The 25,774-nt window shown below is 36.2% G+C and overlaps 1 protein-coding gene across 1 annotated transcript in view; it reads right to left on the reverse strand.

Moving 5' to 3' along the window:
* LOC110021050 overlaps positions 1-25,774 on the reverse strand; it is a 194,067-nt gene that overhangs the window by 157,638 nt on the left and 10,655 nt on the right. Inside the window, 3 exon segments of the mRNA XM_020719380.1 lie at positions 3,005-3,122; positions 3,242-3,345; positions 19,041-19,094. Coding sequence (XP_020575039.1) covers positions 3,005-3,122; positions 3,242-3,345; positions 19,041-19,094 — 276 coding nt within the window.

Raw genomic sequence — 25,774 nt, forward strand, 5'->3', positions numbered from 1 at the left:
CCATTTTGTGCCGCGTCTGGAAGATTAAATGGAGTTATTTAGAAATTAGATTCAGCTCAACAATGTACCTACGATCAAATTTCCCGACAGGAGGAATGAGCCCCAGCTTTGAAACTGGTCTTAGGGGCTTGAAGAAGAAGAAAATTCGTTAATGGAATTTAGGACCTATTAGTGAAGAAGAGATGTCTCCTGTGTGGTCGTTAGTGAGAATGGCACCTCCAGTTAGAGATTTCAACCAAAAGTTAATTTCTCTTCACATAATTGGTTATAGACTACATTCAACTGAGCATGAGAGGTGGAAAGAGAAAATTTCAGACTTAAGGACCCGAGAGTTATCTTGCGGAAACCTACATCTATATGCAGCCCCAGCTTAGAAAGTGTCAAAAGAGAATGCACATTTCCTCTATCATAGCATGATGCGGAATGTCAACGCCTACAGGATTGACCTACCAAGAGATTGCATCATTTTTGCTATCTGCAATTGAGCCAACCTAATGTCGTACTACGAGGAACCAGAAGCTTCGACAAATGAAGTCGAACCTCTCCCAACACCATGAGACTGACAAGGGGATCTCCTGAACAGGCGGCCGAACACTTCAACCGGTTCAAGAAGGGAAGCAATAGGGGCTGGCCGGCCAATTGTTTGGGTTAGGATCGCCTCCCAAGAACTCCTAGTTATCTAATATTATAAATAGATGTTATTTTCTATTTAGGATTAATTTTTGTTGAGATTCTTTTTTGGACAGCCACCAGCATCCCCTTTTCCCATTCAAAGGTTGTATCCAACGGCGACAGGGTGCTTCGGCTATAACTCGTATGGGGTGGTGACATTCTCGAAGGGTCGGAATGGATGCTCCAGCCATAGTTCGATCCTGCGGGGATATCTACCTCCCCAACTCCCTTCTTAACTCACCCTTGTTGTCACCGAACCCCTTCAATCCTTCAAGGACTTGCCGCAAAACCCCTCTAGCCCCTTTCAAACCCTATCGTAATCACTCCCAGGCCTTCCACACCTATTCGTAGCCTTCTCCAATCTTCCAATCACTGCAACAGCCTATCTAAACACCTTCCACCAGCTCCATCCGCTGTCGCAGCCCCCTCCTCCAGCTCCAACCACTGTCGTAGTTCCCTCCACCGGATCCAACCGTTGGTGATACCCTTCTAACTCAACCTACCACTGTCGCCTTCCCCGAACAATTCATCTACCTGCTATCCAGCCACCTCCCACCCCCTTGGCTTTCGCCGTAGGCTTTTGTTTTATATGTTTTATCGTTTATTTCCTGTTTTGAAGAGTCATTGTAACCAGTTAGAATTTCAGCAATAATATTCCATTTTCCATCATGGATTGGGTTAACTCTGGTATCATTAGGCACTAGATATGTGAACACACAAGAATTGTGCAGTTTGCATGCAAATCATCCTATAATTGTTCAGGCGATAGATAGGTAAATTGATAAAAATGCGGTGATATGTATGTTAATCCCCAAATTGGTAATCACCACCAAAGTCAAACTATAAAAAATCAAAAATATTCAACACCAATCCATGCTTTAAAATGTCAGACAGCTATTTAGTCAAATGAAATAGATGAAAATCATTGCTAAATATGGATCATACATGTTAGGTAACATAAACAACAACCCACTTCGTAAGTTTCCATGGCCTTTTTTTTATCAATACAGTACAAAAGAAAATACATAGCTACAAACAACCAACAACAACAGTGAGCTTCAGTCCAGTAAGGTTGTTGCGCTGAAAACACTATTTTTCCTTAGATGCCAAAAAAGAACAAATAACTTGTTTAGTCCAATGGTATTTGGTATATGCTATTGTGCCATGTTATTAGCAAAATTAGTTATGCTTAAGGGCGACTTTAAATAATATAATTACATAATTGAAATTCAGTTCATATTTTGATGACATATAGACATCAGTCAAATGCATCAACATTTAGAATTAGGCTAGTAATGACAACAATGATGCACAAAACAAGAAAAAAAAAGAGCGTAATATCAATGGTACTCTGCTTAAACTACATTGTTCAAGTCCAACTGAACCAAACACACTGCATTTAATAGATAGCAAAATCACAATAGCATAATAATCCAGCTAACACTGCCATCCAGAAAATAATTGACTAAATAAACCCTTAATGCATATGACAGGATTATAACATTATTAGCAATGTAATGACAAAGAAAAAAGAGTAATATTTTAGAACCATTAATGTCAACAGAATGTAGTAAACCATTATTTCAAGTTATTGCAATTATCAATGCTGTGAACCCAAACAACTTAATTCATTTCATTTAAGCATTGTTTGCAACGTGAACATCGTCCATAATGTATATTACCAGAAGTTAAAAAAATAAGTATCAAGCAATAATATTCAGCTCATTCAAAATTAGAAAGAAAAAAAATTCAGCTCCAAATTTTAGGCTGCTGTTGCAGGAATTATGCACGTTCTTTTTCTCCATAATAAAAGAAATAATAACATGATAAAAACTTGATGTTCCACTCAATTCTCACAACTATGATCAAATCATAAATCTAGGTCACTGAATGCTACACTGGAAACCCTACTCCAATACTCAGGACGTATGGAAAAGCTAATCAGCAAAACATCATAATCATGAGGCAAGCAGGAAGTACTGTGCCAAGAAAAAGAAAGCTTGATATTTGCATATACCTATTCTTTGTTCAATGATATCATAAATCAATTTGAATGTAGCAAAAAATTCTATATATATATATATATATAGTTTAGAGTGCCTTCTCTTGTATATATGCTACATCATTTCTCAACATCCTGTATAACTTCACTTATAATTGGCAAACATGCTCAAATGACAATCATTCACACAAAATTTCCAAAAAAACAGAGAAAAAACTAAATAAGCCATAAATCAAATACATCAATATCAAAATGCATAAGATGAAGGACACAAAAGAATAAGGTAGTTCTTGAATGTATCTAATACAAATAGAATGATATGCTACTAACCTTGCGCAATTTATCAAGAGCTCCACTAGTGTCAAAGGTCTCATTGCCCTGCTCATCGGTAGTGACAGCAGAAAGCTTTGATAATGTTATCCCAGAACAGAAAGGGTGCCCTGGATTGCTGGAACATACACTTACAAAACTTAAATATTCGCCATGAAAACATTCAAAGACTAACCTATAACAACTCAGCTTTGTAGGATGGCACAAGAATATAAAAGAAACAGCAAATAGACAGACCTAATGGAATCCTCATATCTGATATGAACATTGCTAATGGTAACTTTAAGATTTCCAATAATGGTCGCGATAAGTGAGCCCAACCATGAGTTTCCGCTGGATGCCTGTAAAATAAGAAGTTAATTAAAAATATCAGCCAACTTAATATCTTTCAAAATGGGTTAGAAGTTGCTAAGAAAAAATGAAACCTGGCAAGATATTGATTCATATTTCAAAGTTGACATACTCTGAGCAACATTAAAATTCCTAGCCTTATGGTTTGCATCCAACCCCCACCCTCACCCTCTTTATTTTATACTTTAAACTTACTAGGGATGGGATTATGTTGGCAAATAAGAGAACTACATAGCAAGGAATAATTTAAATTGAAATTACTCAAGCCATTTCCACAATCACAACAGCCAGCGTTTATTATAGAGTGCATTCATGTCTAAAATTATCCTGGTTCATCAATCACCACAGCTGCCAATGGATTCATGTTCTCCACTGCTTGCAGCCAATCGTCAAACTAATTTCCTTAGTGAAGAACACCAGCTATTGCGCAATCAGGCTGCAATGGGTGGGAGTTGTGTTTCTCATTTTTCCTTTGCTTTAAGCATTATTTTTTGCCATCTATTAATGTCCTAAATATTTCCTGACTTGTTGCATTTATTCACACGATATTTTGTTCTTGGAAAAAAAATGAAGGGCATGCATATATAATTTAATTTGTTCCTATAGCAATCTCTTTGTTGTTTTTGATGTAAATGTATATAAAAACCCTTAAATCAGCAAGAGATGCAAGAAAACCTCTCAAGAAATATAATTTATTTCTTTGGCATATTGTATAAAAAATGATCTTAACTTATTAGAATTAAATGAATATATATGATACTCAATAGGACACAATGGAGAAAAAGGATTCATGTACCCAACTTAGTCGGATAAAGGCTTGTTTGTTGTTGTTGTTGTACGGTATCAGGGAGAGGTTCTAACAGATGACCTAAAGTTCAATGGAGATCAAGCATGCCATGAAGGGTTGGCCACAAAGGCACTCTCCTGCACTAGAAGTATGAACATCGCCAAAATCAATCATGAAACAAATTTTCATTCCATGAAAATAGCTCAAAATCACTCAACACATGCTTAATGGAATTAAATTTTGTAACTAATTTTTGTGAAAGGTTCCGATCAATCATGCTTCTCATTGGATAAAGAGAAAAGGCCAAACGTCTTGGAAAAAATGCAAGAAAATAATTCAAAGAAACATCAAATAACAATCCTTGGGAAACAGAATTCTATTGTGATTGCTAGGCACATCAATTCCATGAAGCCAAAGATTAGAAGAGTATGTATCTTCTACAAAACAGATTGGAGAAACAACGTGCAGTCCGCAAGATCAACTAAGATCAAAAAAACACAGCTATATATTTTGAGATTATAACTCAAATCAAAAAAAAAAATCTGGCAAAGTAACAACACAACTGAATATTGTAACTCTGTAGCTTACTTTTGACAAGAAAAGGTTATATCTATGTAGTAGAATATAAATATTCAAGCAACGCAAAAAATATGAAAAATGGCTATTAAAAGAATGACTAAATAATTTCCTCTAAGGCCTCACCTAAAAACGATAAGAGGTTTTAGAAAGATTAGTTGGAATTAAGAATTTCCATATAATAATAGACTTGTTAGTCGCAGTAGGAGAAAATAAAGTTGAAGATGTGCCAGGATGACTAAAATACCAAACTCATCTAACACTCAAAGCTAAAAACTTGATGGATCTACAGTAATGGCCACCAATAAAAAGTATGAGGTCAAAGCACTTAAGCCAAAATAAAGGAGTTGTGTGAGTAATGTCACAAACTATATCATATCCAAGACAAGTATTCGGAGATAAATGCAAAACCAAAAGAAATGGCAAAGAGGGACATATATTGCAGAGAAATATCAAACCATGTCTCTGGGTTTCACATTTGAACAAATGGAGACGCTAAGCCTCCACTCAATCGACTAAAGAGAAAAAATGAAGCTGATACTCAAAAACAATAAAATTCTATGGTTGCTTTGACACAAAAATAATAATAATAATAATAATAATAATAATAATAATATAAGTTGTTCCTTGCTCTCAAGAACCAGAACATGTTGGATTATTAATACAAAGACATCATATCATAAGACATGCACATCCGCCTCCCAGGCAGGACGATTCATGACCGGTCTAGGGAAGAATCAATTCACTTTACAACTTCCCCCCCCCCCCCCCCCCCCCCCCCATGGGGTTAGCCAGCTCCTTGGGAACCCAATTTACCAATTTAGCCTATTAACCAGTGTCTTTTTATTGAAATATTTAAATTTGTTGTAAATTTCTGTTTGGACACTTTTTGCTTGCATTTTATGCACTAAAGACTACTCTTTGTAGTTATTTTCTAGTCAGATTGTCCCATCAGAGCCCGGCAAATACCTAAACCACCGTCATTATCTAGGCTAAAACCATAAATGCGTGAAGGGACACCAAACCGCCTAAGAGAAACATTTTAAAAGGTGTCCAAAAGCTTACATTAAAATATATGTAAAGAGAAATCCTCCAACTAAAATAAAAATCAGCTAAGTTTGAAAGGAGACAATTCAAGGAAGTCACCCATAACCATGACAGCGATTCATTTAATCGATAAAGAAAATTAAACCCTTCCGCCAATAAGATTTCAATGATAAAAAATCAATGCACTGGCATTTTTGCATGGAATATCAAAGAAGATAATAATTTTGAGGTGAAATTTTTGGCAGACGTTAAGATTCAAACAATTGTTATTCAGTGGCTCCAAACAATCGAATGATTTTTTTACTACAAGGATCTTTCTAATGACAAGAGAGTAGTATTATCATTCACCAAACTCAAGAAAAATGTTTATCTATAGTGAGAGAATTTGAAGTGTCTTCAATAGTAAAAAGAGTAAAATCAATACATGGCCTAAAATGAAAAGAGAGATGTAGTGGAAATACTTTCTCCCATACTATCAACAAGATATGTTCCCATAACTCTAAATATAAACCACAGAGATTTATCTATAGAGGCATATATAGCCGAATTTAATTAACTCATTTTGAAATATGAGTTGGTGAAAACAGGGCACACACAGCAAGGTACCTTAGAGGATTAAAGCCAGCTAATGGCAATATGGTGCAATTGCAACGTTATTGATTCTTACTCGGCGTAAAGCCCTATATTTGAAAGTGGAGAAGCAACATCATCACTAGGAGTCCAACATGCCCTACAGATAGGGCTCAACTTTAGGATTAGGCAGCAAAAGCATACCTACTAGAGCACCGAGGTCGGCTCCACCAAACAAGAAATTTGCTTAGGTAGAGAAAAGACGTGATGCACCAACACCAAAACCTTAGACCCATGAAATACTTCAAGTTCCATGATTTGAGCACATGCATCTAATTGCCCAAACAAATGGGTGATTTAATTCCCTAAACATAAAAAATGAATAGTAACATTGAAGATGCATGAGAATATAAGGACGTGAAGAAGTAACAACATCAATTCAACGAAAGAGAAATGTTAATGGCTCGACGGATCCTTCGAACTGAACCCACAAGAGATCAATGACTTCATCAAAATATTTTCTGTACTAGTAGTATCGAGAGAAAGGAAAAATGTAAAATCTTATCAAAGATGGAAGCAATTGTAAAAATGTGATGTCTACCCAAATAATATACAAGTAAAGCCTTGCTACACAGAAGAAAACACAGTGTTTTTCCCTTAGTTGAAGAAAAGGAATGAGATTATTGTCGATAAAAAATGTTTTGTAGAGTCCTCTATTGCAAACAAATTGTAAGGTCATGTGATGTAATGCGTACCTATAGATGAATATCACATCCTTATGGGTAATCCTTGGTAGTATGATCGTTGCAATTATTATGATGGCTACAAGAATGCATACACATTCCAAGGAAGGTGCATCACACCCTTAGGAGCTCAAGGCAATAAGCATCCACAAAAAATCTAAGACTAAATGACCCATCTTATCTTCCTACCAGCCTTGAGAGTTTCGTATTAGTGGTCTCAGAAAGCAGTGGATTCGAGAAGCTAATACCATATATAGCACCTCTACTGAGAGAAGTTAAGAATATTCAAACCAATTGTCTACCTACTCGTTCACTATCACTAAGGGAGATACCATAGATTTTGTTTCATGGTCTATTCTCTCAATCCAACCTACCTACCAAATGTGCTCAGTTAAACATGAGTTGCACAAGCAAGTTATAGATTTGATGGCTACAGCCTGTGTGCAGTTTCAGCTCTAACTATGCCAAAGAATGATTACTCTTAGCATATGTGTATTGATATCAAGGTTATGAATAAAATCACCATCAAGTATCAATTTTTCATTCCACAGTTAGATGATTATTGAATCATCTACAAAAGATCAGCATATTCTCTTATATTAATTTGTGTAGTAGTGACCATCGTATCAAGATAAAATTAGGAGAAGAGTGAAAGATAACTTTCAAGACCCAAGATGGATTGCACGCCTACAGTCATGCTTTGTGGCTTGTCCAATGCGTCGGGTACTTTTATCGGCTGATGAACAAGGTTATGAGAGCATTTATTGGAAAAGTCATTGTTATAAATTTTGATGATATCTCGGTGTACAGCCGTACCAAATAGAATCACTTAAAGCATTTATGGGAGATTTTAAGGTACTTTGAATAGCACAATCTGAGGTAGAACCAGCCTGCTTTTGAGGAGGAGGAGGTGGTGGTGGAGGAGGGGGTGCAAATTTATTACATTAATAAATTTAATGTTTGTGACACTACACTATTTAGATAGCAAAATATATTTTTAGGCCACTTAATTTGAATCACTTGAAAACTTCTATAAAAGTTTAAAAACGCTAATATTCTGATATGACCATGCCATAAAATTATATTATTTTTTTAATCTTTAATATATCAATAGAAATGATAATTTAATTTAAAGCTTTAAATTATAATCAACTCAAAATAATAAAGTATACACTCGTCTAAACCTAGAATTTAATATGAAAATATATTAGTTTAATATATTTATAACATACTTTAATAAGTAATTATTACATGAATATATATATTGATCATAATTTTAAAAATAATTACAAAATTTTAATATTTTACATACATACCACGCCATTTTTATGTATTTATATCTAAAATTTAAACATCAATTTTTACATACATAACACTTTATCTATGCTTAAAAAATTTACTTTACATTTTATAGAGATTTTATAGAGATGTAAAACATTTTAGTAACTTTTGGAGGACTTAAGGGTTCAGCAGCTCGCCTACAAATAGATGAACAGACAAAAAATGATGAATTGCAATTTAGTTAACCTACTCAGGTGATTTATGGGTAAGAATATTATACAGTGGAATCTGATCCTCCCCCGAGTTGAATTTGCTTATATCGTTCCACTAGCCAGTCTACAAATCAGAGCCCTTTCGAAATATATTATAATGCGAATCACCTCACCCCCTTGGAGTTAGTCCTAATAATCCAAGCCTTTCAGCCCATGTTAATGCAGAGGCTTATTTTTTTTTAATGCAAAGGTTAGAATAAAGGAAATTTAAACCATTCATGAACAGGTGCGGAAAAAAATTATTAAGCAAAACAATAAGGATCAAGCCAAAAAAACCCAGTTTTTCCAAGAAGGTGATTTCATATGAATTATATGAAGCAAGAGAGGTTCCCCACATATTCTTTTGGAAAGCTCAAGCTTAATGGTCCATTCAGAATTTTCAAGAAGATTAATAAAAATACGTACAAAATTGATATGCCAAGAGACTATAACATGTGTCACTTTCAATTGTTAAAATGTGTTTGTAATACAAGGATCAAAATGCTTCTAATGACAATGACGAAACCTCTTACCATAGAAGAATGATGCAGGCATCCCAGGTAGAACAAATCCCAACCAGTCGAAGGAGAGAATAGATCACAACTCCCATTGGATTGCTCAGCTTTCTTAAGAGTCCAAATTTTCTATTTAGGTTAATTAATCAAGGTTTCTTTTGCTTGAAACATTTAAATATATCACGAGTTTACGTTTGGACAATTTTTTCTTGAGTTTTATGCATTAAAAACTAGTCTCTCATGTTTTTCTATTGTCAGATTGTTAAATTCTTCATCTTTCTCATGTAGTGTGTTTGTAACCTAATTACATCTAGGTGGTAATCTCTCTCGAACATACGAAGACCTCCAACATCGCAATTTTTATAGTCGATCTACAGTTTTCCTGTTCATCTTTGTTGTCGAGCTATTGTTTGCATCAATTTCTTAGTTGTTATGCTCTTTTCACCTCCTTTCTAGTCCTACACCATCTAGCAACCCAAGATTGGTGTCAACCCAACTGATTTTTGGGTTACTAAGGGTAAGAAATCTCTAGCTATAAGGAAAAAATAGTCAACGTGTCAAATCTACTATTATAGGTAGTATCATTTATGCCCAAGTTAACTTACAATTTAGTATTGATTGGAATGTTGATAAAAGATGTGGAAAGTGATGTATAAATTTTAATACCTCAAGCTACAAGAAAGATAATTGGTTGTGTTGATGAAAAGAATGAGTAATACTACTTGGCCACCACCAAGCACCAACAAAACACCAATATATGGGCATATCCATCTTTTCAAATTCCCATATTATATTATAGTACACACATGCGGGTCATCCTAATTTATCCTATCTAAAAATATTGTCCCGAAATTTATGTATCTACAGATATTGTGTTTCTTTCCCCCATGTAAGCAAATATGTATTCTTGCTAAACTTGAAGCTGCCTACACCTAGCCAAATAAAGGGTCCAAAGCATTCTACCTTATTCATAGTGACATGTGAAAATCTGCTAGAGCTACAAATTTAAAAGCAACTCTGTGGTTCATAACCTTGTTGATAACCATACAAATGTATGATCAACCAATCTTATGAGAGAAAAATCTAAAGATCCCTATTTATTCAAACGATTTCAGAAACTCATACAAAATGTTTCAAACCTCCATACAAACAATCCACAATGTAAAGGATTTTTCTCCCATGACATTACTCAAAAGGTTGAATGAAACTGGGACACAAAATCTCTGCCCCCTCAATAAAGTGAAGTTGCTAACATAAAAAGACTACAAATTCTTGGAAACGCACAATCAAACATGTTCAAAAACTCTATCCATCCTCATATCTGCCATCTTATTGACCAGCAACTACTCAAAATACTGAAGTTTTGAACCCATAAGTTTCTTTTATGATCAATATCCTCAATAAAGAATTTTGAATTTCTTACAAACAATACATTTTTGGTGCTCTATTTTTCTACACCACCTCCAACCAAATCTATGTTAGATCCAAAAGATATGACATGTGCATTTGTTTGATGCTCTTTAACTCAACAGGGCTATAAAAACAACTCAACAATCAGAAAAAATAAAAATAAAAATATTTTTTATTTCTATCAATATCACATTCCTGACAAATAGCCTTTTCTACTCACAGAAAGGAACAGTGAAGTATACCACTATGAACCCACTATCTTGTTATCCATCTCTCAAAATACATATGGCCTCCATTGTTCTACCTTTGACTCTTAAATTCCCTGCCACAACTCTAAAGTGACCATCACACGTAGAGAACCCATTATAAAGAAACCCATCATTATGTTTTTAAGAAAACCTAAAGTCAAACAACATGGCAAAAACAAGGTCAATCAAACCTGGAGAATAGTTTGGATGAAAGAGTTGAAAGTGGCAATCTTATATTACTTATTATATTCATAAAAGGGTAAGAAATTGCGCACAATATTCTATCACAAGTAATTTGAGATACACTAAGCAATCATAACAACTTAAGATCAATAACATCGCAATGCCTAGAAATGTGTACAAAGCTCTCCAAAAACAAGAATGGAAAAAGGATACTAATTAAGAATGACAGTTATAAAAAAGAACAACACCTAACACATCGCAAATTCCTTAGAAAACAAGAAACTAGTTAGAAACAAGTGTATTTTATTGTAAAATAAAATGCTAATAGTGAATTTGACAAATACAAAGCAAAATTAGCAGACCAATGTATCACTCAACCTTATAGGATAGACTACAAGGAGATATTTGCCCAAATCACATTAATGAATAAAATTCGGACTTGATTATCTTGAAATGTTTTTTTCATTTGAGTTATAGAGGGGCATTATTAGAAAAAAAATGATCCCGCACATTATGATAATTTAATAATTGAACTCGTCTTAAGGAATAACTTGATAGTCGGGTGCATGATCGTATTGTTTAATGAATGATACTAGAGTTAACCCAAATCACAAAAGAAATAAAAATATTATTATTAAAATTCAAAAGAGATTACAAGCAAAAACACTTAAACTTAGGAAAGACAACAACTTAACGCAAACAACACCCAACGGCGTGGGCGGCGAGTGATCGGTTGCGGCTGAGGTAGTGGGATCGGAGCTTCATAGGTGGGATATAAGATTGGATGGAGGAGTTTGTAAGCAGGAAGGTATGGGAGATCTAGGCGATAGCAACAGTGGAAGGTCTAGGGAGGGACGGCTGGACAGCAACCATCAACCATATGTGGAAGGGATACGGATGGACACCATGTAACAGGGACTTGGAGGGAATTACGGTGCAAGGGAGCGTCTAGTAGTAGATGGAACAAGGTATGGTTGGACAGCAAGTGACAGGGGTTCTAGACGTGATTATGATGGTTGGACAGCAGGTTGAGGAGCAGAAGAGGTATTTCGGTAACAGTTTGTGAGGTTGGAAGTGTTGCAAGGCAGCAGAGAAGAATCCCTCGGGATGGAGGCTAGAAAGCAGGAACAAGGTACGTAGGGTGGAGAGCAGCAAGCAGTTGAGGGATATAAGGACAGATACACATCACCTCGGGGCGAGTGAAAGCCGGAGCAACTTCTCGCCGTCGGATACAACCCTAAAAGGAAAAAGGGGATGTCTGCGGTTGTCCTGCCAGCAAAAACTAACCCTAAACACAACAAGCAACCTATTTATAATAAAAAGATAATTAGGAGGCCCCAACTTGGGTGGTAGCAAGCTCCTTGCCCTAATTGGGACAAACTGGGACGTCAGTCTCCCAAGATTAGGGGAGCTTCGATCTTATTTGTCAAAATTTTTGTCTACTCGTTTGTGGTGATGGAACTATTATAACCTCCTGGAGCTAAAGGCTTCTCGACTGCGATCTAAAAAGCATCTGGATTCCACCGACGAATGCACCGACATCTAAGGCACCCAAGGATCTTATCCCACTTGCGAGCAAACATCCATTTCGATCCAATCTTCTGAAAGCTCACTATTGATCTAGCTTTGGCCAGCGTGTCACACATATACTATTGAATCCTCTCAAAATAGTCCAAACTTGGCTCAACCTGATCTGAAATGAGGGTAATCGAAACCTCCCCGAGTGGTGGTGGCCAAGGAGAAAAGCTATCAACGTGATGTCTATAAATGGTCCCTGTCGTGACTGTCTCATGTCAGGCGTCGATGTCTCAGTCCTATCCTCTGTCGTCACCAAAATTGGTATCATCAGGGCTGCTCTGCTGGCAAGGACTCTTGCGATCTCAGGCTTCGTTGAAGGACGATAGGATGATGTGTTTCCCCTCCTTGGTGAGTGAGCTGGTGTTTCTGAATCTGTCGTGCTAAATCCTACGAGCAAATTGCCACAATCTCTCCAACAAAAGGAGACAGAAATCCATGAGCACTACGTTGCACAACACTTGATCCTGCAGCTGGCTTCCAATCGAAAACTCCACTAGGCACCTCCAATCAATACTGACTGTTCTCCTTCTTCAGCCATGTCAGAGAATACGATTGGGAATGCCCAAGTCAAGAGGCACAATTTCTCTACCATCTGCATTGACGGTGCCACATTTTTTTTGTTCCCTCCATAGATGATGAGACTGCACACCTTGTTCACAGTGCAACGGGCATAGAATATATTGTGTCAAAGCCATTATGGATCCCTCGTATTCTCCATCTGTAGGATCCGTCAAACCACGAGCATCTCACCTTCATCCAGTAGGAGATGATACACCTCACCCTATTCCTCAACAGTCTCTTCGTCAATAACCTCCTCCATTGCACCCTTCTTAGTAAAAGAAACAACTTGGCTTATGAGGCAGCTGAAGGCGATCTGAAGCATTTTCTGATGAAGATTGTAGCAGACATACTACTCTTCACAGGTTTCTTCTCATTGAGGTAGCTCTATCCTTTTCCAAACCAATTTTCTCAACTCTCAAAGGCGTTCTCTTGTTTATGTCTCTATCTATGGGTGGCTAACTAAATTGGGATGGTTGACTGCTCTATTTCTGATAAGTTTCACTCTTAATGCTAAGGTTTGGACATCTCAAAGTGACTAATAGGACTACAGTTGTACCACGTCATTGATAGTGTACTTCAAGCCTCCTAGACAATAGGTTGTTCCTCTGGCTCCACCAACTCGCACTTCATCTACAAATAGTCAAACTGGGCCGTGAACACCTCCATAGATAGGACTTGCTACTATATATGGTGGAGGCTTAGAAACATGTCCAGAAGTAATGGGATGATAAGTATTTCCTTTGCATCTCTTTCCTCATCCTTTCCCACTTAATAATCTTATCATTGTCTTCTCTATTCTTGTGCAAGTTTTATCACCTCTTTCTCTTTCTAAAATTGATGTAGTCAGTTTTACCCTTTTATCTTTTGGAACATCTTTATACTCAAATACTCCCAACTACAAACATTCGATAAAGTCGTTGGGATCGATACCTCATTGAACTATGGGAGATGCACCTTTACTCTGAAAGCTCTATGTCCTCAATATGTGGCCTCCTCTCTCTCAGTCTCCTCTGATATTGGATTCCAAAGAGTTGTGGCCTTTCTTCATCACCAAAATCCTCCCTATGGAATGGGTTGAAATTCTCATCTCTTTTGCCCCTTCAACTTTCCATGTCACGATCGAGAGTGACTTCACCCTAGATTTCATCCTCCATATCCGTAAGTTTCCGTTGAAGTCGATGGATCTCTAGTTGTATCTCCTCCCAAGTAGGCTCGGGCATAGCACATTTCTCCCTGGTGGCATGGGTAGGAATTAGGGTTGATAGGTGAAAGAGGGTGTGTATGAGACTAATTGAAGGTGCAGGAAAAGTAATTTATAGTTGCTGTTTTGAAAAATCACCAAGCCAAAATTAGGGTTAGGTCAAAATTTGTCTATGATTGGGAATATGAAAAAAAAAATTGGGTGGAGGTGGCTTGGGCAGGGACGGATGCTAGGAAACCTTAGGGTAGGACTTGAATTAGGCTAGCTCTGATACCAATTGATATTGGAGTTAACCCAAACCACAACAAAAATGATAAAATTATAGTTAAAATACAAAAAGAATTACAAGCAAAAGCTCATTAACTTAGGAAAAACAACAAGCAGCATGGTTATTTCAAATCTATTAGAGGCATTAAACAAGGAGATCCTATGTCTCCTTAACTTTTCATTATAGCTTTTGATTACCTTTCTAGATGCCTTCAACACTGGTTTTCTACTAAACCAAGTTCTTTCTTTGCTAGCAAAGGCTATTCCATGATTAGGGATGTCAAAACAGCTACTTTTTCGTGAACAGCTCGTGTTTAGCTCATTAAGTAACTTGTGTTCGATTCATTTGCAAAGTAAATTAGTCGAACATGAACAATTTTTTTTGTGCTCGATATATAACCGAGTTGAACAGAAACAAAATTTTGTTTGTTCGTGTTCGGCTCGTTTTGGCTTGAAATAATTAATATATATATATATATATATATAATTGATGAGTATTCTTTTTAAATATTTTAAATGAGTACAAGGCTACAAAGATTTATAATCAATTAAAATTATTAATTACAAAATAGAATAAATAAATAAATAAATACATATATATATTAAATTCTATTTAAAAGAATATTTCATAGAAATAATAAAATTTAAATCTCGCCCTTACTTGTAACATCCTACAGCTGCATGACTAGGGTTATCAAAATGGCTCGTTATTCGTGAACTGCTCGAGTTCGGCTCGCTGAACAAACGAGTCGAAAACTAACAAATTATTTGAACTATATATATAAACGAGTCGAACACGAACAACGATATTTTTTAATAAGTTGAACATGAACTGAGTCTGGGCTCGCTCAAGCTAGGCTGGTTTACATCCCTACCCATAATAACTCACTTGTCTTATGCTGATGATAATTATTGTATTTTATAAGCAAAGTAAGGCAGCTACCAAAATGCTTTTGAGATATTTTCTCACATTTTGAATAAGTTTCTAGTATGAAGTTAACAAGAAAAAATGTAACATGATTACTAGTAAATCTATTTCTACTGCTAGGAAGAAATTGCTGGAGAATTATACACAGTTTATGCATGGTTCCTTGCCAATCTCTTACCTTGGTGTGCAAATCACCAAAGGGAGGAAAAAATTATGCTTGTTTGGAGGACTCCTACAGCAAATCACTACCCGACTTCAATCATGGGGACTTCAATCACGGAAGAACAGTTTCCGGCCCTATGGTGGCAAAACCATCCTATTAAAGAGTATTCTTACGGCCATCCAACTTTATGGTATGCAAATATCCAAACTGCCTGTTTCCATTATCCAGAGATTGGAGAAATTGTTTAACAAGATTCATTGGGAAACTAAGGATTCCAGAATGCATTTGGTTAGCTAGAAGAAGCTCTGCAAACCTACCCTTTCTTGCAGTCTGGAGTTCAGATCTCTGCGAGACTCTATGAAGATCAACCTTATTAAACTTTGGATTAAATTGCGTGCAAAAAAATTCACTATGGGCCTCCCTCACGAATACCAAATACTGCGCTAGACTTCATTCTCTTGCTTGTACAGCCCGGGTTACAAATTCAACCATTTGGAAAGAAATGATCCATTTTTGGGCTGCTGCTGAGGAATTTATCACTTGGGAGTTGGGTAATGCCAAGCTTAGCTTCAGGTATGATGACGGGTCTTCATTGGGCCCTTTGGCTGGTTTTCATGGTGGTCTTAAGGAAATTGATATTGTTGTTGCTGATTGTTGGACTGATGGTAATTGGGATTCACAACAATTGAATGCCTTATCGAACTGGGAGGATACAAGGTACAGCTGCAGCATACCCATTCAGCTTAACAAAAAGAATTCATTAATCTTTAAAGGTACATCAGGAGCTACCATGTATAAAACCAATTCTCTTAGCCTTCATCAGAACTGCAATCAACAAATCTTCCCTCAACATTTCAAATGGTTCTGGAACTCTTTAATCAAGCCTTCTATCTCATTTTTCACTTGGAGAACTTTGCACTCTCTTCTTCCCACTAATGATATCCTGAAACACGAAGGGCCTTGGGCTTCCCTCCATCTGCCTACTGTGCAGCTGTCAGGAGGAGACTCTTTCTCACCTCTTTTTGATTTGCAGGTATGCTAAAGAGATCTGGTCCCTGTTTGTTGATTGTTTGCACATATCTTTACGTGGCGGTGACTGCACTCCTTTCCAGGAGTGGACATCTGACTGGAACTTGCTCACAAATCCTGTCCTTGAGCTCTTCCTAAAATTGTCTCATGGTATATTTCAATGGCTAGGAACAATACAAAGCACGTTGATATTTGGGTGCTCCCTAGAGCCACTTTTTGCCTTGCCCTGGCCCATCCCTTCAAGTTTATTAAATTTGGTAAGGTCAAGGCCAGATTTCTGCACTCTATGTCTTTCTGTAATGAGACTGATCTAACCCAACCTCAATAAGCTGCACAGTTGGAATCAGTCTCAGGTTGGCTGGATTAAAGCTAATGTTGATGGTGGCTTCACTCCATTGGCTTCTGGTATTGGAGGACTGTTCAGAAACCACTTGGGTTATGCATTAATAATATTTTCTGACCCCACTGATGTCCTTTCCCCTATACAGGTTGAAGCTGAAGCAGTCCTTGTTGCACTCAGGATTGCCACTTGTTGTAATTGGAGGAGGATTGTGGTTAAGATGGACTCTCAGATTCTTTAGAAGGCTTGCACTACCATGCATTCTCCCCACTGGCAGCTCAATATCCTGTTGAATAAAATTGCTCACATTTCCAGCGATCTTAATGTCATGTGATCTTTCATCCCTAGAGAAGGTAAAAGACCAGCTGACTGGCTGGCTGGCTAAAGAGGGGATCAAGTCTTAGCTGACATTTTTGGATGCTAAACCTTTTCTCTCTTTTTAGATCAAGGGAGATAGGTTTCCACTTACCAATGTTAGGAACCCCACCCCACCCGGTCTCCCGCTCCCTATTTTGTCTTGTAACTCCTTTCTAAATTTAACATTACAGTTTCTTTGTTGCCAAAAAATGAAAAAGTCAATTCCCATCAACACTTTAATATTTTTATATATATCTGCATATGGCGTCGGCGTCGGCGGGCGGCTCTACTAGGGTTTCGTCCGATGGAGAAACCCTGTGCTAATTCCTTCATTTTTTTCACTTTTTTGGCTTTGTCGTGCTCGAAAACAAACTGTTCGCACATCTGACTTCTCCTATTGTTTCGTCTTCCACTGGCTTCTTCATGGGGTTTTTGTTTGTCGCAGCGATTTTACGAGGTAGGTAGCTGCTCGTATCTCGTCGTCCCGTGATTTCCTTGGGCTCGAAGCACAGTTTTTCCACCCTCTGTTTCGACTTGGATGGGGCTCTTTCGTCCACTCCACTGCAATTTTGCTGTCCTTTCGCCGCGCCTTTCTCTTTTGGTAATGGCATCAGACAAATCGTATGTTGATGCCCTTGCGGGTATCCACGTCTTAGGTACTCCTAAATCGTGTTTTTTTCCCTTCTTTGTTTAAGTTAGCGGAGGACATGAAAAAACCTGATAGAAAGAATAAGTGAGTCATCTTTTTTACGGAAGTTGAATGTAATCAGCTTGCTTCCTCCTGTCGTCTGAATTTGGTCGGGAAATTTCTTTATGGGCATCCCAAAATGGAACTTAAAGAGCAGCCCGCCGAGGCCGACGCCGACACCAAAAAAGAAATAAAATCATGCAATGTACCACCCTAACATGTTTGAGTGATCTAAATCAAAGGTTTCATCCTCCCCACTCATTCCCTGCCCTGCACCATAGAATGAATGCCACACTGTCATTCTCTTGACCACCATGATGCTCTCCCATCCTCCATCACACTTTTTTACATATTCTATGTATTCCCAAGCATGCAGCAAACACCCTTCCAAATTGGCTGCCTCTATCTCTTTAGATCTTTCAAGAAGCTAGTGTGCTCATTTATGTAACCAAACTAAGTCAAACAGCTGAAACACAAAACTTAGGGCCAGTTTGGGGGTAGTTTTTATTTGTGTTGCATCTCAAACTATCACTACAGCTCTATTTGGGTAACTACTTTCTTGCTGTTTTCTTGAAATTTTTGTGGTGGAAACCTAACTTTTGCAAACAAGCTATGTTGAAATATTTTAACAATAAAACAGTAGGAGTTTAACTTTTAAGGGGAAAAATTTATAATTTCCATAGCTCCCTAAAAGGTTGATTTTCCCACAACAGCTTTATGATGACATATACAAAAAATTGCAAACGCTTCTAACAAGCCCCGAGTGTGATACCATGGTTAAAAAATAGAAAGAAAGCTTCAATAATAACAACATTAAAGAGAATTGTAAACATAAAAATGAATTTTTTAGCAAAAAAAATTAAAACAACAAAAGAATAGTTATTAATGTCAGTTAAATATTATATTACAGGAAGATAAAATAGCTCAAATAGGACTAAAGTTGAATAAGGCAAAGACCATACAGCTCCTGCATTCTCTCTCCTAATTGCGGCTTCAATGGTTGCTGATTCAGCTTCCTGCATAAAAACAAAAACTGTGAGTTATAAAATCATCTAAAATGTTCAACTGCATGCACAATGCAAACACTAAGCATTGCTGAACCAAAATCATCCTATAAGGTTATAAAAGAAAAACAAAATTTACAAGAGTCACCAAGGAAGAAAATGAACAGAAAGTTATACGTGCTCACAAAATATGATTAATACTCAATGACATTAACAAAGAAAATATCAAAATAGTCCCTTAACTATTTGCATGGGATATTTTAATCACAATTATCTAATTTGTTTAATTTAATCTCTAAGCTCTTCAAATATAATCCAAAATAATCTCTTTATCAGCTCATTTTTTAATAATTTTGAAAAACTGTGGACTTATTTTAGATCAAATTGAAGGAATCAAGGAACTACATTAGGCAAATTAGATTGTTTAAAACAAAAATAGCTCCACATAAATCGTCCGGCGACCATTTTGACCTTTCTCTTTGTAACGGCCCAAACTCTCACCTATTGAGATATTGTCCACTTTGGCCTAATGGCCTCACAGCTTCCCAGGAGGTCACTTCATCCTAAGAGTTCCCATGCAAACACACTTAACTTTGAAGTTTCTAAAAAAACTCCCACCATTATACCAAAAAGCACCTCGATGTTTAAGATTCTAGCTTCATTATAAGAGTTTCACAATCGCCCCCACTTAAATAATTGATGTCATCATCCATTTTCATAACCCAGTATCATCTACCATGCAGATATTTATATCTTCAAACTAGTGTAATGCTTTGATACTATTTGTAACAACTCAAACTCTCATCCGTTGAGATATTGTCTACTTTGGCCTAGTGGCCACACGATTTTGCCCCGTTCCCATGTGAGCACGCTTAACTTTGAAGTTTCTAATGAAATTCCAATTGTTATAACAAAAGGCGCTTCAATGTTTAAGAGTTTAGCTTCATTATAAGGGTTTCACACTCTTGCCATTATCATTAGTGTGATATTAGAATATTCACCACTACTAAGTTCAAGAATTTTGTGCAAGTTAGCACAACCACAATAAAATGAATTTTAGCAAAACAAAAATTTCAATGATATAATAATTTGAAATCTTGAAAAGAATGCTCAATTAAAAAAAACATTTAAATATGAATCATAACTATAAAAAATATTTAAAAGGATAGCTTTAACATCCAAACATAAAGGTCCGCTCCATGTGGCTTCATGTCAAAATTAATAATAGAAGTTATATGGTCTCTTTACCGATTACCTTGCTAACCAAATAACACATGTTTATGCTTATTTAAAAGTGGTTCATGCTAGCTGATTTAGATTTCAAATGAAGGGCAAAGGAATACAAATGGTATAAAATACAATTTAGTCCATGATTTTCCCAAATAGAGTAAATTTGGCTATTTTATTTCCATCCATCAATTGCATCGATCAATTTAGACAAATTCAAGAAAGATGCTTCGGGCAATTTGAGTCTCAGATAAACTTCCTAGTTAGTTAAATGAAAAAACCCAACAGATTTTTGCAATAGATTGCTCTTACGTCATATCCTTAGCTTTTATAAGTTTAGAACCCCAATTTCACTAACATATTGTTGACCTCCGTATATAATCCACAATGGAATCCAATCAAACCCAACCAAAATGGTAGACATGGTATTGATTGTTGCTCGTAACAGTTTCAAAATGTCTTTTGCTTGCACTCAAGCACTCAATCACACTTATTGCAAAACGGACCACTTCATTCAAAACATTAAAATTATCCAAAATTGACACATCTCTCGAATTACTACACAAGAAGTTCACATAAATTACCCTAGCATGTATGTATGTATATATATATATTGAAAAAGCCGAAGGGCTGATATATTAAAGATAAAGATACAGATAGGTTTGTATGGGTGGACCTAAACACCCAACCCACACGGTACAACACACCAAAAAATGTAAAATATGGATACATATAGAAATAAAAAGAAACCTAAAGACCATCCGGGTGCTGAAAAAACGCTGAGAAAGAGTGGGTTATCCCAATCTAGTCATGCCTCTGGCTCTAGTTCTCGGTAGAGATCCAGCTAGCAGCTTAGTAAGGTGCTGACCATTACCCCTAGTAACCAAAGTGTCATCCATAAGACTCCTGAGCTCTAGTAGATCTTCATTCTTCTTCATTCTTCTTCTTCCTCCTGCTTCCTCCTGAAAGTGTAAACATGTCATTCCTCCTCCGAAGAATCCGCCTGATGGGTAGAGCTGAAGCAGAAGAATTACCAATAGTAATACCCATAATAGGTTCTACAATATGTAAAGTATGAGTTGCCGCTACATCGAATACTTCTCGAAGAAGTGAAGCTGCGAGGCTCTCCTGATTATCAGTCTGAACAATATCATTTATAGGTAATAGTCCATCAGTATTATTATGTATGGAGTTTGTAGGTGTCAGCATCGCATCACTCGCAATAACTGTAACAACAGTGTCATGGGGGGTCCTCAGGTGCAACAGCTCCTCCTATCTGGTAGTATCCTCCTCAGGTGGAACTAAAATGTCCGCAGTTGTGGGGTTAGACCCATCCTTATCCACTTGAACCTTAGTTTTCAAACTAAGATGAAATTTGTGGCATTTAGCAATGATATGACTAAACATCTTACAATGGGTACAATAAGTGGGTTTGTGTTCCATGACGTTTTGTTGTCAATAACCATTATGAGTTGTGCCCGGCCAGACTTTAGTAACATCAGGTAAAGTAATATCCCTTGCCAATTATAGAAGTGCGCACAAGAGCTCTTGACAAGTCAAGATGATTTTTCAATCAGTACTACCTTAAAAAAATAAATAAATCACTCCCACGTAGACCTCACTAACAACGAAAACAAACAAAAATGAAAAAGAAACATCTTAATCGTCATATGCAGACACTTCCAATCAACAATGTTAACTATGCTTAAGTCTAATGATAATTGTTGGACTTTTAGTATATTTTTTATTTTAGTATATTTTTTATTAGTAAATTTTTATTTCTAGAAGTTTGAATTATTTGTATGTCATAATTCATATTTCCTTCCTTTATCATGCGTTATGGTTGAACTTCTTATTTTTTTAATGTGAGAGTCATCCTCTATTTACTTGATAATCATTTTCTATGAAATTTGAGAGGAAGAATTATGTTTCCCCTCCCAAAAAACTACATGGTATCAAAGACCTTCACCTTTGAAACAGCGATCTAATCCTGTCGAGAGATCCTCCACAGATTTTGTGCCCCTCCAGGGTTGCAATATAATTGAGATTAGCTCGTTGGAAAGACAATGACTGGATTACAGAAGAACCCTCGTAATACAGTTGTAATTAGACCTCTTTGCGAAGCCAACTACTGGATTGTGGGAAAAACGATTGGATCGCTATAGACCCCTAGTGATACAATCACGATTAGAGCAGCAAGGAAGGCAACGGAAGGATGCGAACGTTCAGAGGCCCAATGTTACGTGGCATTTCTAGTCTTCTGGCATCGAAGCTGAGTAGTTCGAGCTCTCGACGGCAAGCTCCTTTCTGGCAGTGGCTTTCTCTGACACCTCTGCTTTCTTTTTCTCTCTTCCGTCATTTTTTGTTATTCAATGGCGGGTTTCTCAGTGGTGTACTTCTTCTCTATTGGTTTCTTCTCAGTCTTTGGCATCATTTGAATTTGTAATTTGAGGTAAAGAGGGCTTCTTATTTTCGTTCCTCTAGTTTTCACAAAGAGTGTTTCGTTCTCAAGCACTGTGAACAAAAAATTTGAATTGAATCGGAAGTATCCCCATCAAATAATCAATTCGATTCAAACTCTTTGGCTTCTTCTCCATTAGAGTTGTAACTGTCAACTTCTCTGTGCAGCTTTAAGCGCCAAAATAACTCGCAACTAAACACGTTCTCTTCTCTACTTCGATGATATCACACGAGTCGGCGATGACCAACGTCTAAATAAATTCTACCGTTTCTACTCGTTCTAGTAATTCCAAAACCAATTCACCCTACGGCCCCTATTCGTGGTGGTGCGAGTATTGCAAAAAACCAAGAACAAGACATGTTGAAAGCTTCAAGATAAACCAACAAATTGGAACCCCAAATCTAAACATGAAGATCAGGTCTATATAGCCACTATTGATGAACCTCAAGAGCCTTCTACTAACTCGGATGCAATACCTTTCACCAAAGAACAATTAGTTATTTCAATTTGCAAAACTGTTACTAACTCCGTCTCTTCAGTGCAAAAGGATAACTCTCTAGCCAATGCATTGTTAGGTATTAAATCTAATTTTATTCATTCTTGGATAATTGATTCTGGAGCAACTAATCTTATAGACCTTAAGTAGGTAATAAAAAGGTCAAAATTATTAATGATTCCATCTTGATAATTGTCTGGATAGAAACTATCAAACTCACATCATTATTAACCCTTCATGATGGTCTTCATGTTCCCAATTTGTCTTTGTCGATGGTACCATCTCGGTAAATATCAGAATAGGAATCGTCAAACACACATCATTGCTAACCCTTTGTGATAATGCTCCATGTTCCTTGTGAATATGTGTCAAATTAATTTACACTTATTGTGAGTTTCATGAACTAACCAGTATGAGGATGATTGGCAGTACTAAGGAAAATGATGGACTATATTATTTTAATGATGAAATTGATGCAAATAAACAATGTCAAGGTACCTATTTAAATTCTGGTTTTATTTTCAAAGATAATAATATCATACTATGGCATTATAGGTTTGCTCATCATAGTTTTTAGTATTTAAAATTCTTATTTTCATGTTTATTTATAATAAAAATTTGTCATCTTTCCAATGTGAAGTATGTCAGTATGTCAAACATTATCGTATGTTTTTTCCTCCCCAAATTTACAAACCAACTATACATTTTATTCTAATTCATAGTGACATTTTGGGTCCTTGTATACATCTTGCATACTCAAAAAAATGAAGGTTTGTTATGTTAATCGATAATCATGCAAAATTAAATTTGTATATTTAATGAAAGAGGAATATGAAATGAAAATAAATTTCCAAAATTTTAAACCATGATACAAATATAATTTTAAAAAATTATTCAAATATTATGAAGTGATAATGGCTAAAAGTATTTCAAAAATATTTTGGGTCAATCTTTTTCCGAAAAAAATAGTTCATCAAAGTTATTGTGTAAACCCCTCACAACTAAATAATGGGCTGGAAAAAACAAATGTTTTTTGGAAGTAGCTCGAACACTTCTATTTATAAAGAAGGTATCAAAATATCTTTGAGTCGAAGTCATTCTTACTGCTGCATTCCCATTAATATAACACCCAATAAAGTTTTAAACTTTGAAACACATTTTGATGTTTTTCATAAACTTTACCCAACAAATCGACTTTTATCTTCTTTACCTTTAAAAATAATTAGATGCACTGCATTTATTCACAATCATAGTCATAATAAAAAAAATTTAAACCCAGAGCTATAGAATGTGTTTGTTGGTCATGCTCCCACCCAAAAGGAATATAAATATTTTGATCATAGTTCTAAAAAAATATTTGTTTCTATGGATGTCATCGTTTTTAAATTATAACCCTCTTTTTTCACCTCATCTTCAAAAGGGGTAAGCAAAATAAATATTCAACTACTATTTTTAGTACTTTTTCAAACTAAAGACTCACAAAATAATATATTACCAACATTGATTGTTCAACCTGAAAATTCAAGCAATATTATATTAGAAAAAAGTGAATCGAGTCTTTAGATATTGAAGACGATCAGAAATTCTTACAGTATCAACTCATGATGTTCATAATCCTATACAGCTAACAAAGAGGAAACAGAAAAACAAAAACTAGGACATTAGCACCATTTGACATTGTCTGCTTCTGATAAATAGCAACTCAAAAGAAAGAGTCCAAGAATCTTTTGCATTGCCAAAAATTCATGAATTCTCCGAGTAATGTCTTCACTGAGCCTTTACCCCATCATCAATCAACTTCATCTTCGACTTTTGAGTATTCTTGTCCTGAACCACAGTTAAACACGAATCGAAAATCTATTGATTCCAGTCATTCCATTGCTCTTGTAACGGGGTGAGATCTAGCACGCAATTTCAATTGTCTCACTACGTGTCATATGAAAATCTTTCAGCAATTTTTTGGGCTTCCACCATACAATTGTCTTGTATGGAGATCCTCAATATTGTGCGGGTTGCTCTAAAAATTCCTCAGTGGAAGAAGGTTGTCTACGAGAAGATGAATGCTTTAGAAAAAAATGGCACAAAGGAATTAGTTGATCTATCTTGCGGAAAGAAAACTGTCGGATGTAAATGAGTGTTTACAGTCAATATAATTCTGATGACTCTATAGAATGATACAAAGCTTGATTGGTTGTCAAAGAGATTTACTTAGACCTATGACCTTGATTACTTAGAGACATCACCAAATCGCAAAACTAAACTCTATAAGAGTGTTTCTGTCACTTGCAACTAATCTTAACTAGCCCTAAAAAATGCATTTTCAAAATAGGGATTTAGTGGAAGAAGTATACATAGATGCACCTTCAGGATTTAGTGAGAAGTTTGACACAAAAATGTGAAAACTAAAAAAATCATTATATAGGTCAAAGAAGTTGCTGAGAGTAGTTTAAAAAATTTACAATGTTTGATAAAGGTCAGCAGTATACTCAAAGGCAAGGAGACCATACA

The sequence above is a fragment of the Phalaenopsis equestris genome, unplaced genomic scaffold (assembly GCF_001263595.1).
Source record: "Phalaenopsis equestris unplaced genomic scaffold, ASM126359v1 Scaffold000118, whole genome shotgun sequence".
In the NCBI taxonomy this organism is placed as follows: domain Eukaryota; kingdom Viridiplantae; phylum Streptophyta; class Magnoliopsida; order Asparagales; family Orchidaceae; genus Phalaenopsis; species Phalaenopsis equestris.